The following is a 21,943-nucleotide window of genomic DNA, read 5'->3' on the forward strand; positions in this document are numbered from 1 at the left end:
TTCATAAGACCACTTTTTGGGATGTCTCTTGGTCTGAAAAACAGCGCTCTTGCTCTGCCACCTTCCACCACAGATGCAGAAGGGTGTTCACTTTGGATGCGGCTGATTGAGACACAGCCATTGCAGACTAAGACTAGCTCAAACAGACAGATTTTGATGGGGATTTTCACAGGGTGTGGCCATTGTAGGCCAAGGGTCAACGATTTTAATATTGAAATTGAAGTAGGTAGTTATTTGGTCTTCTGTTATTAAAGCAGGCTATTGATGAGGCAAGCTAAGTGAACATCAGCTAGCAAGGAAGCTAACTATCTAACGATAGCTAGCCAACTTTTAATCATATGTGAACGACAGGCTCGATTCTGTCTTATGTAGTGACCTTTGAAATAGTGTTTTTTACATTGGAGAAAAGTAGACAGCTCGAAAATGGTATATCATACACTACAGTTAAGGAACAATGGGAAAGTAATTCTGCTTTGAAAGTTGATAAACTTGTATCCCCACTTTTGTGAAAATGGCCTTTGAAGGATTTGGTTTGGAAAGCTCTTCTTTGTCTACACCCATTCAGCATCGTTCACACCCTCTTCAGCTTTTACCCAACCCAACTCTTTAATGGTTGATCCAAGCATTCTGTCCAAACAGCAGCTGTCAAGCACCCAAGCTAAATGGCTAACGTTGGCTAGCTTGTTCCAGACACAAATGAAAGAACAGCTCAGTGACTATTTTTACCCGCCGTAGCAGAGTTGGTTAGGCGGTTTTTATGTTGTCCGGAGCATTGGTGACTGCAACAGTGCTGCTGGCAACAATTTACGCATTTTTGCCAATGTTTACTGACACTGGCCATATTCAACGGGTGTAGAGCGTTTGTAATTTTGTCAGTTATTCTGCACTCTGGCATCGGAGCAGATAGCCAGAGTGAATTTACCAGCTACATTTATCAACAGTTGTCGCAATGACATTCTTTTGAAATGGTTACTTGAATAGTGGAGTCTTTTGTTAAGACATGTGGCTAGCTAGCTAAACAATGAACCATAATGCCAACTAAAACCTCCTGGCATTGACAACTTAGATGGAAAGCTACTGAGGATGGTAGCTGACTCTTCAGACTCTTCAGACACTCCTATCTGTCAAATCACCCCTCGACAACATTCCTCTGAAAAGGCAACGTGTGAAATTCAAAAATATTTTTTAGAAAAATGTATCTTTCATACATTAACAAGTGCAATTCACCAAATGAAAGAAACTTCTTAGAAAACACTCGGATGTTTCTAAAACTGTTTGAGTGATGTCTGTGAGTATAACAGAACTCACATGGCAAGCAAAGTCCCCAATGAAATCCCCTTGAGATATGATGTTGCACTGCCTAGGGGTTCCACTAGATGTCAACCATCAATATAAATTATAATGAGACTTCTATGGTGTTGTGGGAGTGAATGATAGCAGAATCAGTCAGGTTTTTGGCAGTCAGACATTTTCTGATCATGCTTATTCCTCATGGTAGTCACTTGCGTTCCATGGCTCATGAAGACCAGAAGGAATAGTCCAATTGGAACTTTATTGAAGGTATATGTTAAAAACATCCTAACGATTGATTCTGTACATAGTTTAAAATGTTTCTTCGACCTGTAATATAACTTGTTTGTGTGTATGTATGTGAGTAGGATATCTACTGTTTGTGTGGAAGTATGTGCGTAAGTAAGAAGCAAGGTATAAAATGGATGTCTTTGTATAATGGACTTCAGAATGTTCTCGTGAATAAACTGTACTAACCTTTTGCATAAGCTGTGTCGTGTCTTTGGCATCATTAAACTGAAGATGAATCGTTATCAAATAACTATTATTACGCGATTAAACTGATCAATCCTGTAATTAACTAGGAAGTCGGGGCACCAAGGAAAATATTCAGATTATAACGTTATAATTTTCCTAATATAACTTTCAGATATTTTCATACAGTATCTGACCAATAGTCTTCTAATTAATGAATTCTTCTTTACCTCACGTTAGTCTTTTTCAAACGTCGTAAATTATCTGCACGAACCCAGTCTTCACTATGAGTCATCCATACATCAATTGTCTTAAATCATTTATTTACTAACTAAGTAATTAACAGAAATGCATAAAAAATAGGAAATAATTACAAGGAAATGATAACGGAGTTTCCCTAGTGGGATAAACCGGTATCGCAGCTTGGTGGACAAAAAGGGAAGTGGGGGTCAACTGAGATGAGACACTACAAAGTTGATAATTATAACAATTGAAATGCTAATCCTTTGCACATGAACGCTCACTCATTCAGGAATAATTGCAATCAATATATATATATATATTTACGCTCAGTGTGTTGTCGGGATCTCTGTTGAAATGTTTGTTTCTGTTGGAGAGTCTGTCCACCCTCTGTCGTGGTTAGAATGGTAGGTTCAGTGACATTCATTCATGTCCTTATAGAATAGATGTTTTGGCGGTTGTCGGTCTTTGCATTCAATGATACCGAATTCATAGCTGCAGGTTAGTAATTAATATCAAAGACTTGTTCTTATTCTGTCGGTATCGATAGTCTAAGAGTTTAACCACGTGGGATGGTGAAAATATTCAGCAGTTTGGTCTCAAACATTGGCCCTCTCGTTATCAAGGTAAGCTGTTCTGCAACCTTTGTCCCCTCGTAATTGAGAGAAACATGGTCTTGTGATAGAAAACCTGGGTGGGGGTTTTATTCGGAAGAGAAGAAAAGGGCCTGTCCCAGGATGCCCGACCTGTGCTCATGAGCGGTCATCTGACTTAGTTAAACTCCAATGGGAATTGGAATTTTGATTAAACAGTCCAAATCACATTACACAATTTCACAAACAGTATCATCCTCACTCATTCATCTTATAAAACAATTAGATGTAAACCTCATAACTGAGGCTATTATACAAAACAAAAAAATTAAAATCGACCCAAAAACCTTGAATGACCACACTTTGAATTGATACAAAAAAAGAAAGCAAAATTACGTAGGTAAGCCAAATAGAACTTTTCTGTGCTTACAAAATGTTGGCTAAACACTCAAACAAAGTACCATTCATAAACGTCGTGGAAAACTTTATAATATCCCTTGTCTCTTGCCATGTATTCACAGGCTAAACAAACAGGTTGAGAAAACTCTTGCTCTATTCTCTGGAGGTGGGGCTTGGCCTTAAGGTACCTCCTCCAAGTGAAGTAACTTACATACATCTCATCATTCTTGTCCAATTGAAGGAGGAAGTCAGCCAGAGCCTTTGCATTAGTAAAGTCATTTACATGAATGAAAGAATCAGCTGGGAAAAACTTTTCATAGTTCTCTCTGGGTGGGCCCAAGACTACTGGTACGGTTCCTGCTACAAGTGGTCCGTTCACCTTTTCTGTGATGTAGTCTCTGTGGATTGAATTCTCAAATGAAAGGTAGAATTTACAGCTAGCAAGGGTTGAGTAATAGTCCTCATACTTCAAACGACTCCCTGTAAAAGCAGAACCAAAAAGATGTATCTTAATGTGTTTGACCAGCTCTTGATAGTACTTTGCTCTGGTTCCTGTCCCAGTTGCAGGATTGTTGTTGCTCACAATCCAACAAACCAATTTATCCTTCTTGGGCAGCACAAACTCACTGTCTTTTCCATTCTTCACGGTTGTCAATTCATTTCGCACTGTGATGTCAGCATCTCGTCTATAGCCCAAAGTGAGGTTAAAGAGGTTTTCCACACCTGGTTTTCTGGCAGTATTTGTTGGTGATTCCAATTGAAACCAGATCCATTTCTGAAAATGTGGACGAGGAGACTGAGGCAGGTTCTTCAGGTCCCAGCTGATGTCTTGGTGAAAAATAACCACTCCGTCTGCTTTGTCATAAAGGGATCTGTCATCTGTCAGAACACAGCTATCGATGTTGAAATGGGTTTGGCAGAACGAAAAATTCCATCTCACACCCAGTGGCCAGAACCAGAGCAACACAAGCGGCTTTTCCACAGGCTTTTTGGTAGGTGAGGAAACATCTCCCTTTGCCAAAAATGGCAAATCCTCCAACCGAGATGAACATGCAGTAGATGAGGGTTTAAAGTAAACAAAAAATAGTACCACTGAACACAAAACCCCAAGAGCAGCTATCAGAGTTAGATGATGTCTTCGGTTGGAAGTTGTTGATGACATGTTTGTCCTGTAAGAAAGAAACACAACTTTAGACATTAAGTATATAAAAAAGGAACAGCTTGAAAAGATTTCACATGCGTTGCTTTATGCTCTGATTATACGGGTGTTTCTAAACCTGAATGGTGATTGGTCAAAACCACATTCCAGCTGTTGTCTTTTCAACAAGTTACCACAGGCTAAATCTATGATGTTAAAATGCCTTTATTATCGATCCTCGATCCTTCGGCGACGTCATCTACAAAATTGCTTCCAGCACTCTACTCAGCAAACTGGATGCAGTTTATCACAGTGCCATCCGTTTTGTCACTAAAGCACCTTATACTACCCACCACTGCGACTTGTATGCTCTAGTCGGCTGGCCCTCGCTACATATTCGTCGCCAGACCCACTGGCTTCAGGTCATCTACAAGGCCATGCTAGGCAAAGCTCCGCCTTATCTCAGCTCACTGGTCACGATGGCAACACCCATCCGTAGCACGCGCTCCAGCAGGTGTATCTCATTGATCATCCCTAAAGCCAACACCTCATTCGGCCGCCTTTCGTTCCAGTACTCTGCTGCCTGTGACTGGAACGAATTTCAAAAATCGCTGAAGTTGGAGACTTTTATCTCCCTCACCAACTTCAAACATCAGCTAGCTGAGCAGCTAACCGATCGCTGCAGCTGTACATAATCTATTGGTAAATAGCACACCCATTTTCACCTACCTCATACCCACAGTTTTTATTTATTTACTTTTCTGCTCTTTTGCACACCAATATCTCTACCTGTACATGATCATCTGATCATTTATCACTCCAGTGTTAATCTGCAATATTGTAATTATTCGCCTACCTCCTCATGCCTTTTGCACACATTGTATATAGACTCCCTTTTTTTCTCTGTGTTATTGACTTGTTAATTGTTTACTCCATGTGTAACTCTGTGTTGTCTGTTCACACTGCTATGCTTTATCTTGGCCAGGTCGCAGTTGCAAATGAGAACCTGTTCTCAACTAGCCTACCTGGTTAAATAAAGGTGAAATAAAAAATGACTTGCAGCCAGAACATGAGACCTACCTATCAGGAAACACACCACCTCAGTCACCAGATGACTTGCAGCCAGAACATGAGACCTACCTATCAGGAAACACACCACCTCAGTCACCAGATGACTTGCAGCCAGAACATGAGACCTACCTATCAGGAAACACACCACCTCAGTCACCAGATGACTTGCAGCCAGAACATGAGACCTACCTATCAGAACATGAAACACACCACCTCAGTCACCAGATGACTTGCAGCCAGAACATGAGACCTACCTATCAGGAAACACACCACCTCAGTCACCAGATGACTTGCAGCCAGAACATGAGACCTACCTATCAGGAAACACACCACCTCAGTCACCAGATGACTTGCAGCCAGAACATGAGACCTACCTATCAGGAAACACACCACCTCAGTCACCAGATGACTTGCAGCCAGAACATGAGACCTACCTATCAGGAAACACACCACCTCAGTCACCAGATGACTTGCAGCCAGAACATGCGGCCAACATACCTGCCCCTAACACTCCTTCCTCATTGTCTGCAACAGGAATGAGAAGTTGAATACTTGCTGGAAGGAAAAAGTTTGGAAGAGGTCGCTCAAAAGCATACAGAGATCTTAGTATGACTAATGTCAAACTTGATAAATGCTTTACGGAAAGCTGAGAAATACAAAAGAAGGTATGATCGACTGATGAACAACAATGGAGAGACAAGATTCCCCAAAGATAAAGACAAAACAGCAAATGACGGGAACTCCGAAGAACTTGAGAAGCATTTTATTGTTTCAAAATGCCATCATTGCAGAGTTAAAACAAAAGTATTTAAAAAAATGTGCAGTGCCAAGGACAAACAAGTGGCTTCAAAAATGCACAGAGGCAACATCCTGAGAAAGTATGACATTCAAATGTCCTACTGTGAATTCTGCAAAATGTGTCCTTTTTGGGTTGTCAAGCCAGCAGTCCAGGATAGGGACACGTGTGCAAAACCCACGCCAACCTTCAGTTCATGGCCAATAAAAAGAGCTTAAAACATCTGACTTTGATGCTGGTGAGCAGACATGGTGGTTTGAGTGGATAAACAAAGCTGAAGAGAGAGAGAGAAGAAAAACAAAGAGGGAAACATGGAAAGTTCACTGTACATTTGACAGTAAAAGAAAAGGTATGTGGCACACCACAGATTTGATTGGAGGACTTCTCCTCCAACGGATTGAAAGAGAAGTTGGGGAAACACCTGTACAACATTCAACACCAATACTTCAAACAGAGACATAAAAGAGAATCTGGGGAAAGAGGAGATAATTGTGCATATTGACTTTGCAGAGAACTACCTGTGTAAATACACCAGTGAAATCCAGGCAGTTCATTTTGGTGATTCTCACGAGCTCTGCCCATCAGCTACTGCTGTACACTTTGAGTGATGGGCCTTACAACCCAGTATAGGTCTAAAAATAATTTCTACTATCTCTCCACCCTTCCCTTTGAAATGGGCCTCCAAAGAGTTACATGGAATTTCCTAGAAGCCGGACATGGAAAAGGCCCAGCTGATGGGGTAGGAGCAGCTGTGAAACGAAGAGCAGATAGAATTGTGGCACAAGGCAAGGACGTCCCAAATGGAAAAACTGTATTTGAGGAACTGTCAAAAGATCAGTCAGCTATCAAGCTCTTATATATCTCAGAGGAGGAGCTAGAGAGCATGGAGGCCCTCCTACCGGATCACCTGGAGACAGTCAGTGGGACAATGAAGATACACCAGGTAATAGTTGTGAGTTATTTTATGTTGAATTTCACATTTGTTATACAAACATATTATCACATTATCACTAGACTATGCTATGATACACATATTCCGAATGTGCATAACGTTTTGAATTTCCTGTGTTTCCAGATCGTCACTGACAGTCCAGGGGAGATAACCTGGCAGCTACACAGTTGCTTCTGTTCCTTTCCACATCACTGCAACTGTTTCAGCCCACAGACTGTGACTCTGGTTGAAAAACAGAGGCAGACCAAGATAGAAACAAATGTAACTCATCTCAAAGCACCATCCAGCCCATTGAAGATCTAAGTGAAGCATTGATTGGAAAGTGATGTGTGGTTGAGTATGATCAGGACATTTACCCTGGTATCGTGCAAGACATTCACGCAGAGAGTGGTGCTTTTGTGAAAACCATGAGTCGTGTTGGCCCCAACTGTTCTAAGCCTTAGATACACTGGAAAATCACTATACAGTACATACAAAGCAGGGCATGAAATCATACATAAAATAAAACATGTGTAGCTCTCAATTAACTCTTCCTTCTATACATGTGCTAGAATTTCTATTTGTAGCATCTGTAACACATTGTTCTCAAGTGCTAGTTCCAGTGTTTTGGAATCTTACTTTGTCTTATATTAATTACATTTTTAACAATAGTTGTTGTTCAAAATGTTTGCAATAAAATATTGCTTTCATAAGTATATATATATATTTTTACATAGATGTCATTTCCACCACACCTTGTCATTTCCATCACAACCCATATTTTGGAGGTAAATTAGTATATTTTGTACAAAATACATATTTATTTGTTTTAGATATGGAAATCATATGGTTGTTATCTTAATCTCACTAAAAGGTTGTGTGGAAATATCTTATTTTTCATGATAGATACGTTTTCAGCTGTCACCAAGGCAAGTTTATACATTCAGGTGTCGTGTTGAATTATTAATATTAGGATAACCTTAAAAATCACTCAAAATAATATTCAATACAAGTTAATGTACAAATGTATAAGAAATCCGTTATAAATCAATTGTATGATATTTTCTTTTCAACTACAATGGATGTTTAATGATGAGATGGGACATTTGTCTATAGCTGTCTGGGGAAAATTGACAAAAATATAGAAATTCCTGAATAGTAGATGGCAGCCATTATCAGATATAGTTTCTAGACAAATCAAAGACAAGTACAATACTGGTAAAATGGTGTTTTAATTTCTGAAAGTTTGCACGGCCAAAATAGCATAATCACCCTTTTACACATGTAAAATACATATTTTTATCTATTTTTTTAGAAGAGATTGTCATCTACCTAAACTATATCACATTGCAGAACAAAGCAGAACAGCAGGTTGGAACTGTATTAGTAAAAGGTAGAGAATCGAGGTTACTTATGAACTAATTAATACACCTCACCTATCATTGTAAAATGCCCATAAAATGGTGTTGTACTGAGACCAAAAGTGAACTATTGACAGACACAATCCTGAGATCTCAATCCTGAGATTGTGATCCTGAGACATCCATAAAATGTCCATTCACATTATATCTACAGTAGCTTTGATTGATATTTTTTTATTTATCCTTTATTTAACTAGGCAAGTCAGTTAAGAACAACTTCTTATTTTCAATGACTGCCTAGAAACAGTGGGTTAACTGCCTTGTTCAGGAGCATAAAGGGTGCGTATGGCGGATGGGTGCGTATGGCGGATGGGTGCGTATAGCGGGTGGGTGCGTATGGCGTGAAAGAGAGACATGATATTTGTCTTTCAGCTACAAAAGCAAATCGACCAAATAAAAGTCTGGTCTGAAAGTCTGGTCTGAAAGACTAGAGGTAACATGGTAAATCTGTGACACTCAAATTAGTATGATATGTGTCACATTTGGTATGGTTAAAGGAAACAGATGGTTACTTAAGGCAAACACGAAGGTAGGTTGTTTGCTCGGGTTGGGTGGGTAGGTGTATAATTCTAATATCAGAGTTTAAGATAATTAGCAACTTTAACTATTTATTCCATTCTAGCTACGTTGCAACTACTTAGTATGTTAGCTAACCATTCCCCTAACCTAACCCCAACCTCCAGCCTCGCTAACGTTAGCTAGAATGTAACATATCATACGTTTTGCATATCCATACCGTATAGTACGTTTTGCAAATTCGTAACATAATACACATCATATGAAATGGGTGATGGACATCCTTGTAACGGCTGTCGTTGGTGGAAGAAGGTGAGGACAAAGGTGCAGCGTGGTACGTGTTCGGCATTTTATTAAATAGAACTGAACACTAGATCTCAAAGTGCCAAAGTGCACAACCGAAACAGCTCCGTCAGGTGCACCACACACTAAACAGAAAATAACTACCCAGACAGACAGCTGTCCCTGATTGAGAACCATACCCGGCCAAAAACAAAGAAATACAAAAACATTGGATAAAATAATATAGAACGCCCACCCTAGTCACACCCGGGCCTAACCAAAATAGAGAATAAAAAGCCTCTCTATGGCCAGGGCGCGACAATCCTCAAATTAATACATACTGTAACGACCCTGGGTTTATAAACGCGGAAATAGACTGCAGCACAGTCAATAGCGCGCCGGACCTCGGGCTCGAAGGTCGAGAGTTCGAGACCTGCTCCCTGTTGTTTCATTACAATACCATATGATGTCGAAAAGCACTAATCCAAGACGGCGTATTTAACACAGTTATGTTGAACACCTCAAGATAAAAATGTAATATTCATTGTCGGAGGATAGGGGAACCTATTTCAAAACGAAACGTGACTATTGTACATACAGACTATTTCATATTTTCACCACCGGAAATGGTAAAGGTCGAAACAGATCAGTTAAAATCAATAAATGTCCAACTGGGTATACTTGAACTAGTCAGGACGGATATAAAAGAGTTGGAAGGCAAGCATTGAGATGAGTGAAGAAAAAACTGCGACATTAGAGAAAGACAAACAAGCTAAAACGGACAGTCAATATGATTGAAACAGAAGCGAACGTAAAAAGGAGAACGGCGTACGGAGAGTAGCCTTGCTTGACATACACGCTAGTTCCATGAGCGATAATCTGGTACTTACAGGTATCGAAGAGAAAAAAGAAGTTCCCGAATCTGTAGTTAGATCGTTCCTCCTTACAGCGCATCAGACCCCACGCGAAGCTATCAACAAAATCCAACTCGAAAGTGTACACTGCTTCCGGAAGAGGCATGCACGCCCAATCCTTGCCAAATGTGCTTTCTTTAAAGATAAAATAATGGTTAAAAGCCTGGGTAAAAGGCACGAAAATAGGCATGGATGACCAGTTCCCGAAGGAAATTGCAGAACGGCGTAAAGTTCTGTATCCAATTTTCAAGGAAAATAGATTGAAAGGGAAACGCGTAGTTCTCGTGGTCGATAAACTGTATATTGATAACCAGTTGTTCAGAGACACAAAGACTACTCCATGGCTATTAAAAAAAATACAAAGTTCTCATAGAGGAGACAAATAATGAAACACAAAATTCTAGCCCTGTTATGGATTGTAATAATACAACAACAAAAATATAGCTTTTCTATCTATCTTCAAATATAACTAATTGGAACACAAAAGCACTAATTCAACATGGTGGAGATAAAAACACAGATAACAGCAGGATGGTGTGGTGTGTGTTTTTTTGGTGTTTGGGAAAGTGTGGCGTTGAGTGAGAAATGAAATGGTTGCATGTTCCAGAACCAATGTATTTCTGTGAGCAGGGGTTGTTTGAGAGCTTTCAATATTGTGCAAATGACGGATATACATTTGATAAAGAATTATACATTCATTCATTTATTGTCCTATCATGGTGGAACAGCGTTTTAAAATAAATTATACATCAAATGTATTTATTTATGGTCCTATATTGATGGAAAGGTCCACAACCCTATACCCTAACAGGGTGCATCTATAATTATTATTATTATTCATGCTTGCAATTGATAACTCTACCACAAAACAGGAAACAGTGGTGTCATAGTTTATTTCACTTTCTCAACTCAGTCTCGCTCTTCTGGGAATAGACGAAACAGGATCTTCAATTGTAACAGACACATACTTTTATGCATTCAATATTTCTCTAACCTACTGTTAAAAACACTTACAAATGCTAAATGTTCTCTTCTATTATTCAACATTAACTCAATAAATAAATACTATTTACAAGTTTTATACGTCAAAGTCCATATCTGTATTATGGGTCTGCTGTGAGTGGCCTGTATGCAGCCAAATGCGATTAGAGACCTTCTAGAGCAGCATCCCACCCCCTCAAGATTCTGAGCCTGCCTGGCAGGGTTGGTCCTGCAAAGCCAAAGCCCCCTGATGGGAGAACATAATATACAAGGAAATTCTTAAAGCTGCTATTTTTTAAATGTATTTTTATTTCACCTTTATTTAACCAGGTAGGCTAGTTGAGAACAAGTTCTCATTTACAACTGCTACCTGGCCAAGATAAGGCATAGCAATTCGACACATACAACAACGCAGAGTTACACATGGAATAAACTGACTTGCCTAGTTAAATAAAGGTGAAATAATAAACTTAATAATCTGCTATTCACAGGGATATATCAAAACCTATCTACTATTCACAGAATGCATGTCTCCACAAACAATAGTGGGACAGATATGGCCACACAGTGAGCCACAGATAACTACAGACACCTGTGGTTAACTAAAGTAGTCAAAAGGGCCACTAGATGTCATACTATCAAATAGAAATACAAATGCTAGATAGAACAGAATATATTATAGATGTATTTCTACTAGAACAAAACACATGTACAGGTTAAAAAAAAGAAAGAGGTGTTAGTATATGGAACCCATACTCTCAGAAACAGCACTACAGCCGAAAGCTGCACAAAAAAGACAGAAAAGGAAAACATATACAACACTGTATATATATATATATATATATATATATATATATTATTATTTACTTGTATTTTATCAGGGAGTCAAACTGAGAACAAGGTCTATTTTACAGAAGAGCCCTGAATGACATAAATGACAGAAAATACACACATCAAAATATACATGTATAATGCAAGCAGAAAGACAAACACAGTCATACAAACAAACACATTCATGGTAATAAGGTCCTCATTCAGCTTTCTGAATTACACTAGAGGGGCCAGAACATTACATTTGAGAACATTTTGAAGATTGTTCCACAAATACAGTGCAAGAACTAAATTCTGATTTACCAAAATCATTTCCAAAGTTAGCCATCCCTGAGACCGGGTGTGGTAACTTGTGTGTCTAAAGTTTAGTAATGCTGTTAGGTAGAGTGGGACTTTTTGTAAAAATGCTTTATAAATGAAAACATAGCAATGTATCAACCTACAGTACGTGACATCAGAGGGCCATCCAACTTTCTGGTAGATAATGCAATGATGAATACCAAAACTGTCGCCCATAATAAAGCGCAGTGCGCTATGATAGATAGCTATGTAGAACCAGGATCTTTCTAAAAACAAATACATACAGGTAAAGGTTATCGTAACCTGTCCGGGTAGTATCAGGACACACCAGTGGCGTCATGGATACAGGACACACTAATACCTGGGAGGGGGGCTATGTTTGAAGCTAAGATGCTGACAATAGGAATTTAAAACATTACCCTCATATCAAAATCCTAAATAAATCATAATCGCTGTAGGGTTAATTAAATATGGATTCAGGATAATTCTCTCTGGCGGAGTTTACGGGCGTTTTTCTCCATTTCTGCCCTTGCTGCTCATTGGCTGTGGCTAAGGAGGAAGTACCACAATCTGCTTTGCCACTCCTGAAATTTTCCACTGAAGCGTATTGAGGATGTTTTCTGCCGCTGTCGGATGTCTCACTGTTTCACGTTTATATACTTGAACAGATGAGTCTGTGACTGAGAAACGAATCACACAGTTCAACATTTCTGACTGGGTGTGTGTAGGAATTACAAACCCGATCACAGAGCAGATCACCGAACATCTCTGAACAAGCTGTAACAAGAATAACCTGTTGTCTGGTGAGTCTTGACCTTTTTCTCTTTAACTATAGACCTCACGAAACTACAGACTTAATTCATCTAAGAATATGGTACGCTAAGTGAACATAGTTTTTTCAGTTTTATAGATCTGCTTGTAAATATGAAGGGAGAGGATCCTTAGGGCCATTTTGAAAGGTCAAGTGAAATAATCAAAACACATGCTTTATTTACTGTTTTGGCAAATCCTTAGGCCAAGTCTGATTAAGTGTTTTTACACATGAAAAATACATTTGAAACCACAAAGCAGAAGAGCAGGTTGGAACTGTATTCGTAAAGGGTAAATATGTGAAATTACTTGTTTAAAATACACCTCACCTACCATTGTAAAATGTCCATAAAATTGTGTTGTACTGAGACTAAAAGTGAACCATTGACAGACACAGACCTGAGGTGGGTGTGTATGGCATGAATGAGAGAAACGTGATAGTTGTCTTTCAGCTACAGGGTAAAAGTAAATTAACAAATAAAAGTATATTTTATAGATCAAAGCAGACTTGTCCCTCTTGAATAAGTTAACTGACATTTCTTATCCTGTTGCTTGGCCCTGTATCGTCCACTTCCCCTTTGTTGTAACAGGATTTGGTTTACAGTTCTGGGCTGACATATACTTTGTGCAGTTGTTGCATTTGCTATTTTCTCATATCTTCTTCCTGTACACAAAACAAGCTGTTAAGAAGTAAAACAAGCAGTTAAAAAGTCAAACAGACTGTTAAGAGGTAAAACAACCTGTTTAGTGTACAGGAAGATTCAATTGACTTAAAATCATTCAAAAAGTTCTCTTTTTATTGCAGAATGCCCAAAATGATTTCTGGAGTTGTACACGTTGTCCTGTTCTCGATCCTTGGTATAGGAGGATTTCTGACGCTGTTTGTAATGTACTATCAATCAGCTCCATCTCAGATCTGCCCTCCCCAGCCTGCTTTGCCACGTCATTACTCAAAGCCATCTGAGAACAGCTCCTTGTCTAAGAAGCAGCCAGACAAGCCCATCATGCTGTTGTGGTTCTGGCCTGAAAACCGCAGGTTTGATTTTAGCGATTGCACCACTTTCTTCAACATTGATGGCTGCCAACTGACAGATGACCGGTCTCTGTACAACAAGGCAGACGGGGTGCTCATCTTTCACAAATCCATCAAACATGATTTATCCAACTTGCCTCCATCACCTCGACCACCATTCCAGAAGTGGATCTGGTATCATGTGGAATCACCTACAAACACAATTAGGATACCTGGTCTAGAGAACCTTTTCAACTTGACCTTGAGTTATAGGGAAGATGCAGACATCCCTGTACGTTGGCGCTTAACTGCAAGGAAAGGTCAGGGTGAGGACTTTGTGCTGCCCAAGAAGGATAAATTACTTTGCTGGATTGTGAGTAACAATAACCCTGCAACTGGAACAGCAGTAAGGGATAACTATTACAGAGAACTTGTCAAACATATTAAGGTGGATGTCTATGGAAAAGCCTTTGCAAGATTCTTGAGATATGAGGACTACTTCTCAACACTCTCCAGCTGTAAGTTCTACCTCTCCTTTGAGAACTCAGTCCACAGAGACTACATCACTGAGAAGCTTAACGGACCACTTGTAGCAGGAACTGTGCCAGTAGTATTGGGCCCACCGAGACAGAACTATGAGGACTTTGTCCCCGGAGATTCCTTCATCCATATTAATGATTTTCCCAATGCAAAAGCCCTGGCTGAATTCCTCCTGAAGTTGGACAAGGATGATGAGGCATATCTGCGCTACTTTCAGTGGCGTAGAAACTTATTTGCTCAGCAACATCTAATTCAACTGAGTCAAGAGTTCATCCAATCTATTTGTTATGCCTGTGACCATATAGGCAAACATAAGGAGTACAGGGTTGTTCCTGATCTTTACAAATGGTATTTGGTTTAATTAGTCTCTTCTGATTAGCTATTACCATCACTGGTGTACCCCCCCCCCCAAACCTATGAACAGGTTATGAACCATGACTAAAAATGTCTATAATGACAGGAAAGTATCTGTAAAACTGCAAAGTTTTCACACAGCCTTATGGCAAAGTGTGTAGAATCGCACAAAAAATTACAATTCTCTCTAAAAATGTAAAATTCTCTAGCATGAGATTACCTATATAACTTCACATGTTTTTGCGAAACTGCGGTAGGCCACTGATTAACATCATATTGTCAATATGCGTATTTTTCTTGTGGAAATCTATTTGTAGAATATACTACTCTGCTGTACAGACCCAAGTGCATTCAACCTCCTTGCGATACATTGAGTTTCATTGTAGGTCTATTTGGCGGGGAAACAGTCAAGCCAGCTGTAGCCTATTGTCTGTTTCTGTTCATTAGTCTTTTTTTAAGTAAAGTGAAACAATGCTATGTCTATTTGTTGCTTTTCAATAAATCACGTAGCTGTAAATTCTTTTAGAAGGGTAGATTTTAAGGCTTCAATGGTGTATTATAGACTAACGAATTTATGAAAATTAACCGTTCCTACGGAAATATTCGGACCTGGCAAAATGCGACATTTATTCGTTTCAATTAAAAAAATATACTCACATGACAATTGTGATTTTATAGACACAAATTATGAAAGCGATGGAGTCCGTCGGTTACTGCGCTCTCACCATCATCAATATCATTATTTACATTATTGAAATTCACCAAATAATTTTGTTTATAAACCCATAAATGAAAACATTGCGGTATGTGTAAAGAGACAGTGAAATATTATATTTCTCAGAAGTTATACGTGTGTCAAATCATTCCTGCACCAACATGGTTAGAGATGGGTGTGATTTGTACATCTCTTCCTCTTCAAATGCATTATGTGTGTAGGTTTGAGTGAGAGGCAAGAGAGAAAATAGAGAAGGGATGTGTCTGATGAATCAGGAATCAAGGGTTTTGCACCAAATATCAACATTTAAGGGGGTTTATACTCTGCTTGTATAGTTGCATCTGTGCCACGGATTTATGGCTTTAGATGTCTTCAAATGAACAATTGATATGTTGGATTCACGACTCCATCTCAACGAAAGATGAAAGAATAGGGATAAATCAAATAAACTTCATTTCAAGTCTGATTTGACTTAGTTATATTATTTATCTTGATTTACTTCTTCAATTGTTTATATTTGTTTGCATTGACAACCAATCACAATTCAATATAATTTTTGAAATACATAAATAGCCTATTAACGTCTCCAATTTAACCCAAAATGTTAAAGAATGGGATTAAGCCAGATGGAACTATCCAAGCTGTAGATACAGTACATCTCCTTTTAAATGTTGATTTTTGTTTACGTTGTCAAGTAAACACAATTCTATATTACTTTTGTAATCTAGTAAAAATAGCCTAAAGTTAAAGCTGTCTTACAAACTAATGTAACATTCAACCTTACAGTGAGGAAGACATCCATGGCCACATTGAGTTTTCCCGGAACTATACATTATAGGAACTATACATTATAGAGTAATAATGCATACATCTGTTTTATAAATCAACACATTATCTGGCATTGTTTTTCCATTTAAACTTTTAAATGGTTGAAAGCACAGTGATAGACATTTAGATGAAAACTAAACCAAAAAATCTGACATTGTTTTTCCATTGGAATTTGGTTGTGCTAATAGATGGTTGAAAGCACAGTAATTACACATTAGACATTTAACTAACTTTTGGCTGTCTTTTTGAGTGGGTGAATAAATCTTATCTCATTGATCAACATCACTCTCAACCATATCCAGGTGGAAATGACGTGGTGTGCCCAGTGAGTAGAACCTGAAAGCATTGTGGATTTGTTTGCTAATCCTTCTCTTCATAGTTCAGTGAAAATGCCAATGTTTACAAATAACTTTCCTGACCTCATTCGACATGTAAGCAAATAGTTCCTGGTTTATATTATATTGTACGCTAATTAGCAATGAGTTCCCCATATGGAAAATTGACTGTATATCAATATTAGTACAAAATAAATTGATAGACCTAAAATGAGGCTGTATATCGTTATATAAAATGTGCGACTGCGTGAATGTTCCCTCTTCTGATCACTTCCATGTCTCCTTAAAGTCGAGACAGCTGCTTGTTGATTGTCCACCATCTCTCTATGTGTAGGGTACAATATGCAGCTTCAGCATATGGCGCGTGGAGAGAGGAATTATTATTTATTTTATTTTGTATTTTATTAGGATTCCCATTGGCTGTTGGGAAAGCATTAGCTATTCTTCCTGGGGTCCACACAAAACATGAAACATGACAGAACATTAATAGACAAGGTCAGCTCAAGGACAGAACTACATACATTTAAAAACGGCACTCATAGTCTACACATTGTTTTACCATCAAATCATACAGTGAATTGTGAAAGTATTTATTCTCCTTGACTTGTCCCACAGCTGAAGTAAACCGTGTGAAACTGGTCATTGTGATCTCCACACCTGGCCAAGAATGTTTTCTTGCCTGGAGCTGCAAAGCTGGTCATACAAGTAGCTGTCAAGATCAGGTTTCTAGATCCCAGGCCAAAACACTGACAAGGTTCTTTATCTCAAAAATTATTGGGGGGTTTCATGCAAGGATACTTTATGGAGACACACAGGAATGAAATTGGCATGAAAGGTGGTGGAATGGTAGTGGTTTCGAAACAGGGGAAACAGGTAATAAATACATGGTACATACGATAGCACAAGAGCAGAACTACCATTAAGATACGAGTGTATAACTGTACATGCTACCTGTGCATATAACAACACAGGTACAAACAGAAGCAGTATACAATATGAATATGCAATAGTTTCATTCCAAAACACTATAAATCCATTTTTAGAAATTATGGTGAATCTGCTTGTATTGTTCAAAGAAATTATGAAAGCGATTGGTGTGGGGTTGTTCAATGACATGGGGTTGTTCATTGACAGACATGTATTTGTTTAAAATCTACTTGATGGTTTCATTTTAGAGAGACAAATAATCATGTTCCTTTTGTTGCAAAATGTTATATATGGTTGATTTCGAAATACGGGCCCTTTTGGATGCTAGTTGTTTTTGAAAATGAAACCTCTTTAAACTGCTTTATATCTATATGAATATTTTCTTCACTCTGTCTGGAATCAAGATCTAATAGTGTCTGAGACCATACTATTTAAGAATATAATTTTCTTTAGGGGGAAATGTCATTACCACCACATCATAAAATGTGATATTTTAGTTGAAAAGACTATTACAGAAATTGTGATGTAGGCATTTTATATAACATGATTCTTTTTTTTCAGTATGTTTTTTTACTATTTGGAAGTTTTCTTAATAACATGTATTCTTCATTGTCATGTCTAAATGTCCATATATGCCTTGATGCTACTCAGAAACATGTATTTACCACATCAAATATGACATTTTTTACATTATTTTAGGAATTATCTTAAGAACATGCATATAAGGTTCACATATGGGAAAAGTCATCAATATCAATTGTAACTGTACACCTTTTCCCTCAAAAATATGTACAGTAATGATAATGACTTAGCGTTAGCGTAATGACTGTCACGACTTCTGCCGAAGCCGATGCCTATCCTTGTTCGGGGCGTGCTCAGCGGTCGACGTCACCGGTCTTCTAGCCATCATTGATCCACTTTTCATGTTCCATTGGTTTTGTTTTGTCTTCCTACACACCTGGTTTCAATCCCATTCATTACCTGCTGTGTATTTAACCCTCTGTTTCCTCTCTTGTCCTTGTGAGAGATTGTTTGTTGTTCAGTATTCGTGTTGTTTGTATTGGTGCGCGACGGGTCCTCGTACCCACTTTGTTTTATTGTATTCATGGTTTTGGAGTTATGTATTGTTTAAAGTTATTAAACAACTCCATCCCACTCAGTTTGATTCTCCTGCGCCTGACTTCCCTGCCACCTACACACACGACTCTGACAATGACAGAGTGTGCTGGAAATGACATATCGTATAAAAAAAAGATAAAAAATACAATTACATATTTTAATGTCACAATTGTACATGTTTTATTGATTATATAGAACAAACCATTAATAACCTCAAAAAACAAAGGCTACATGCATCAAGAACTTCTTTAAGAAGAATTTTGGGCTTTAATGCATTAGGCAGAAATACATGGCTGGAACCACTGATTGACAAACAAATCTTTGTTCACTGGCTGCAGTCTATTGATTCAGACTCATGAGACAGGTATGTGCTCACTCAGGATTTTGCCCTTAATGCTCTCTATTGCTTAACGAGAGAGCAAATTTCCTCCTAGACTGTGCCATCAAGCATCATATGCCGTTTGGTCAATGGATGGGGGAGCCCTATCTGGTAATAGACCAAGTCCATATTGTGGCAAGAACAGCTCAAATAAGCAAAGAGAAACGATAGTCCATCAATACTTTAACACATGAATTTCAGTCAATACGGAAAATGTCAAGAACTTTCTTCAAATTTCAAGATTTCTTCATGTGCAGTTGCAAAAACCATCAAGTGCTATGATGAAACTGGCTCTCATGAGGACCGCTGTCACGCCTTGGTCATTGTATTTTGTGTTTTTGTTATATGTTTGGGTAGGCCAGGGTGTGACATGGGTTTATATGTTGTATTCGTATTGGGGTTTGTAATTATTTGGGATCGCGGCTGATTAGGGGTGTGGTATAGGCTTGGCTGCCTGAGGCGATTCTCAATTAGAGTCAGGTGCTTATCATTGTCTCCAATTGGGAACCGTATTTAGGCAGCCTCAGTTTCGCTTTGTATTTTGTGGGTGTTTGTTCCTGTCTCTGTGTTGTAGTCACCAGATAGGCTGTAATTAGTTTCACGTTCCGTTGTTTTTGTATTTCAGTTAATTCATGTACCGCTATTCTGTTCATTAAAGTCATGAGTAACCTACACGCTGCATTTCGGTCCGACTTTCTTCATTCAACAGACGAACGCCGTTACAACCGCTACAGTAATGGAAGACCCAGAGTTACCTCTGCTGCAGAGAATAAGTTCATTATAGTTACCAGCCACGGAAATTGCAGCCCAAATAAATGCTTTACAGAGTTTAACACTTTTTTGATTCCATATATGTTATTTCATAGTATTGATGTCTTCACTATTATTCCACAATGTAGAAAATAGTTAAAGAAATAAAGAAAAACCCTTGAATGAGTAGGTGTTCTAAAACCTTTGACCTGTGTAATTAAAACATAAAATTATGGTTGATTTGATAAATTATGAAATTATAGCCTATTTGGTAATGACGTACAATAAACATATTATCTTCTCAAGTCATATTTACCTTTTATTTTTCAATAATTTCCCAGCATAAAAATGTTAATCTCCCTCCATGACATCCATGTGCTCCACTGTCACTATTCATATCCATGGTAACCAAGTACACAACTTTGTTTAAAAAATGTCATGTAATTTGCTTGTCGTGGTGGTAATGACACAATACTTAGAGATGACTGTATTTTGTGTACAAAAAGTAACATGGCTTATGCCCATCTAATATGTCTATAGTTTCCATTTATGTGACTATTAAATATTGACTATTAAATATTTTCTTATTATCAAGACTTTTGTAAGTGTAATCAGTGGTGACGTGTAACTGATTGTTACACATGTTTTGAGCCCAACCTGTTCAGCTAAAACATTATTTCAACATTTGTATTTGTATTTATTGTTGTAACGCTCGTCTGTGGTGGAAGAAGATGAGATGAGGACCAATGCGCAGCTTGGTAAGTGTTCATATTTTTAATAACGGAATGAACACTGAACAAAAACAAATTAAACGACAAACGAACAGTCCTGTATGGTGCTGAAAAAACACTGAACAGAAAATAATCACCCACACCACACAGGTGGGAAAAGGCTACCTAAGTATGATTCTCAATCAGAGACAACTAACGACTCCTGCCTTTGATTGAGAACCATACCAGGCCAAACACAAAAAAACACCACATAGTAAAAGGAACATAGACAAACCCACCCAACTCACGCCCTGACCAAACTAAAACAAAGACATAACAACAGAACTAAGGTCAGAACGTGACAATTATGGATCCCCATTACCTTCAATTCAATTTAAATGGATTTATATAGCCCTTCGTACATCAGCCGATATCTCAAAGTGCTGTACAGAAACCCAGCCTAAAACCCCAAACAGCAAGCAATGCAGGTGTAGAAGCACGGTGGCTAAGAAAAACTCCCTAGAAAGGCCAAAACCTAGGAAGAAACCTAGAGAGGAACCAGGCTATGTGGGGTGGCCAGTCCTCTTCTGGCTGTGCCGGGTGGAGATTATAACAGAACATGGCCAAGATGTTCAAATGTTCATAAATTACCAGCATGGTCCAATAATAATAAGGCAGAACAGTTTAAACTGGAGCAGCAGCACGGCCATGTGGACTGGGGACAGCAAGGAGTCATCATGTCAGGTAGTCCTGAGGCATGGTCCTAGGGCTCAAGCCCCCCGAGAGAGAAAGAGAGAATTAGAGCGAGCACACTTAAATTAACACAGGACACCGAATAGGACAGGAGAAGTACTCCAGATATAACAGGTACTCTGCCTGGGGTCCGGCAAAGTTAAGGCAGTTATACAATTTTAAAAACATTACAATACATTCATTACAGAATTCACAACACACTAAGTCTGTGCCCTCAGGCCCATTACCTGATGTGGAATAGAGTTCCATGTAATCATGGCTCAAGGTAGTACTTTGCACCTCCCATAGTCTGTTCTGGACTTGGGGACTGTGAAGAGACTTCTGGTGGCATGTCTTATGGGTTAAACATGGGTGTCCGAGCTGTGTGCTAGTATTTTAAACAGACAGCTCGGTACCTTCAGCTTATCAACACCTCTTACAAAAACAAGTAATGATGAAGTCAATCTCTTCCACTTTGAGCCATGAGAGATTGACATACATGTCATTAATGTTAGCTCTCTGTGTACTTTTAAGGGCCAGCCGTGCTGCCCTGTC

The 21,943-nt window shown here is 38.7% G+C and overlaps 2 protein-coding genes across 3 annotated transcripts; one reads left to right on the forward strand and one right to left on the reverse strand.

Moving 5' to 3' along the window:
• Positions 1-2,070: 2,070 nt before the first annotated feature.
• On the reverse strand, positions 2,071-10,350 carry LOC123995352 (4-galactosyl-N-acetylglucosaminide 3-alpha-L-fucosyltransferase 9-like). Its single transcript, XM_046298902.1, has 2 exons — positions 10,042-10,350; positions 2,071-4,165 (listed from the first exon to the last, which is right to left on the reverse strand). Exon 2 carries the CDS (start codon positions 4,156-4,158, stop codon positions 3,046-3,048), a length of 1,113 nt encoding a protein of 370 aa, XP_046154858.1. The 5' UTR covers positions 4,159-4,165; positions 10,042-10,350; the 3' UTR covers positions 2,071-3,045.
• A 2,409-nt stretch (positions 10,351-12,759) lies between these two features.
• Positions 12,760-18,857, forward strand: LOC123995355 (4-galactosyl-N-acetylglucosaminide 3-alpha-L-fucosyltransferase 9-like). 2 transcript variants are annotated; one of them, XM_046298906.1, is made up of 3 exons: positions 12,760-12,980; positions 13,192-13,278; positions 13,793-18,857. In XM_046298906.1, the coding sequence occupies exon 3, from the start codon at positions 13,794-13,796 to the stop codon at positions 14,898-14,900; it is 1,107 nt and encodes a 368-aa protein (XP_046154862.1). In that variant the 5' UTR covers positions 12,760-12,980; positions 13,192-13,278; position 13,793; the 3' UTR covers positions 14,901-18,857. The 2 variants fall into 2 exon arrangements, with proteins under 2 accessions (XP_046154862.1, XP_046154861.1); XM_046298905.1 differs by lacking the exon at positions 13,192-13,278.
• The last annotated feature ends 3,086 nt before the right edge of the window (positions 18,858-21,943 follow it).

Source organism: Oncorhynchus gorbuscha, linkage group LG14, assembly GCF_021184085.1.
Source record: "Oncorhynchus gorbuscha isolate QuinsamMale2020 ecotype Even-year linkage group LG14, OgorEven_v1.0, whole genome shotgun sequence".
Taxonomy (NCBI): domain Eukaryota; kingdom Metazoa; phylum Chordata; class Actinopteri; order Salmoniformes; family Salmonidae; genus Oncorhynchus; species Oncorhynchus gorbuscha.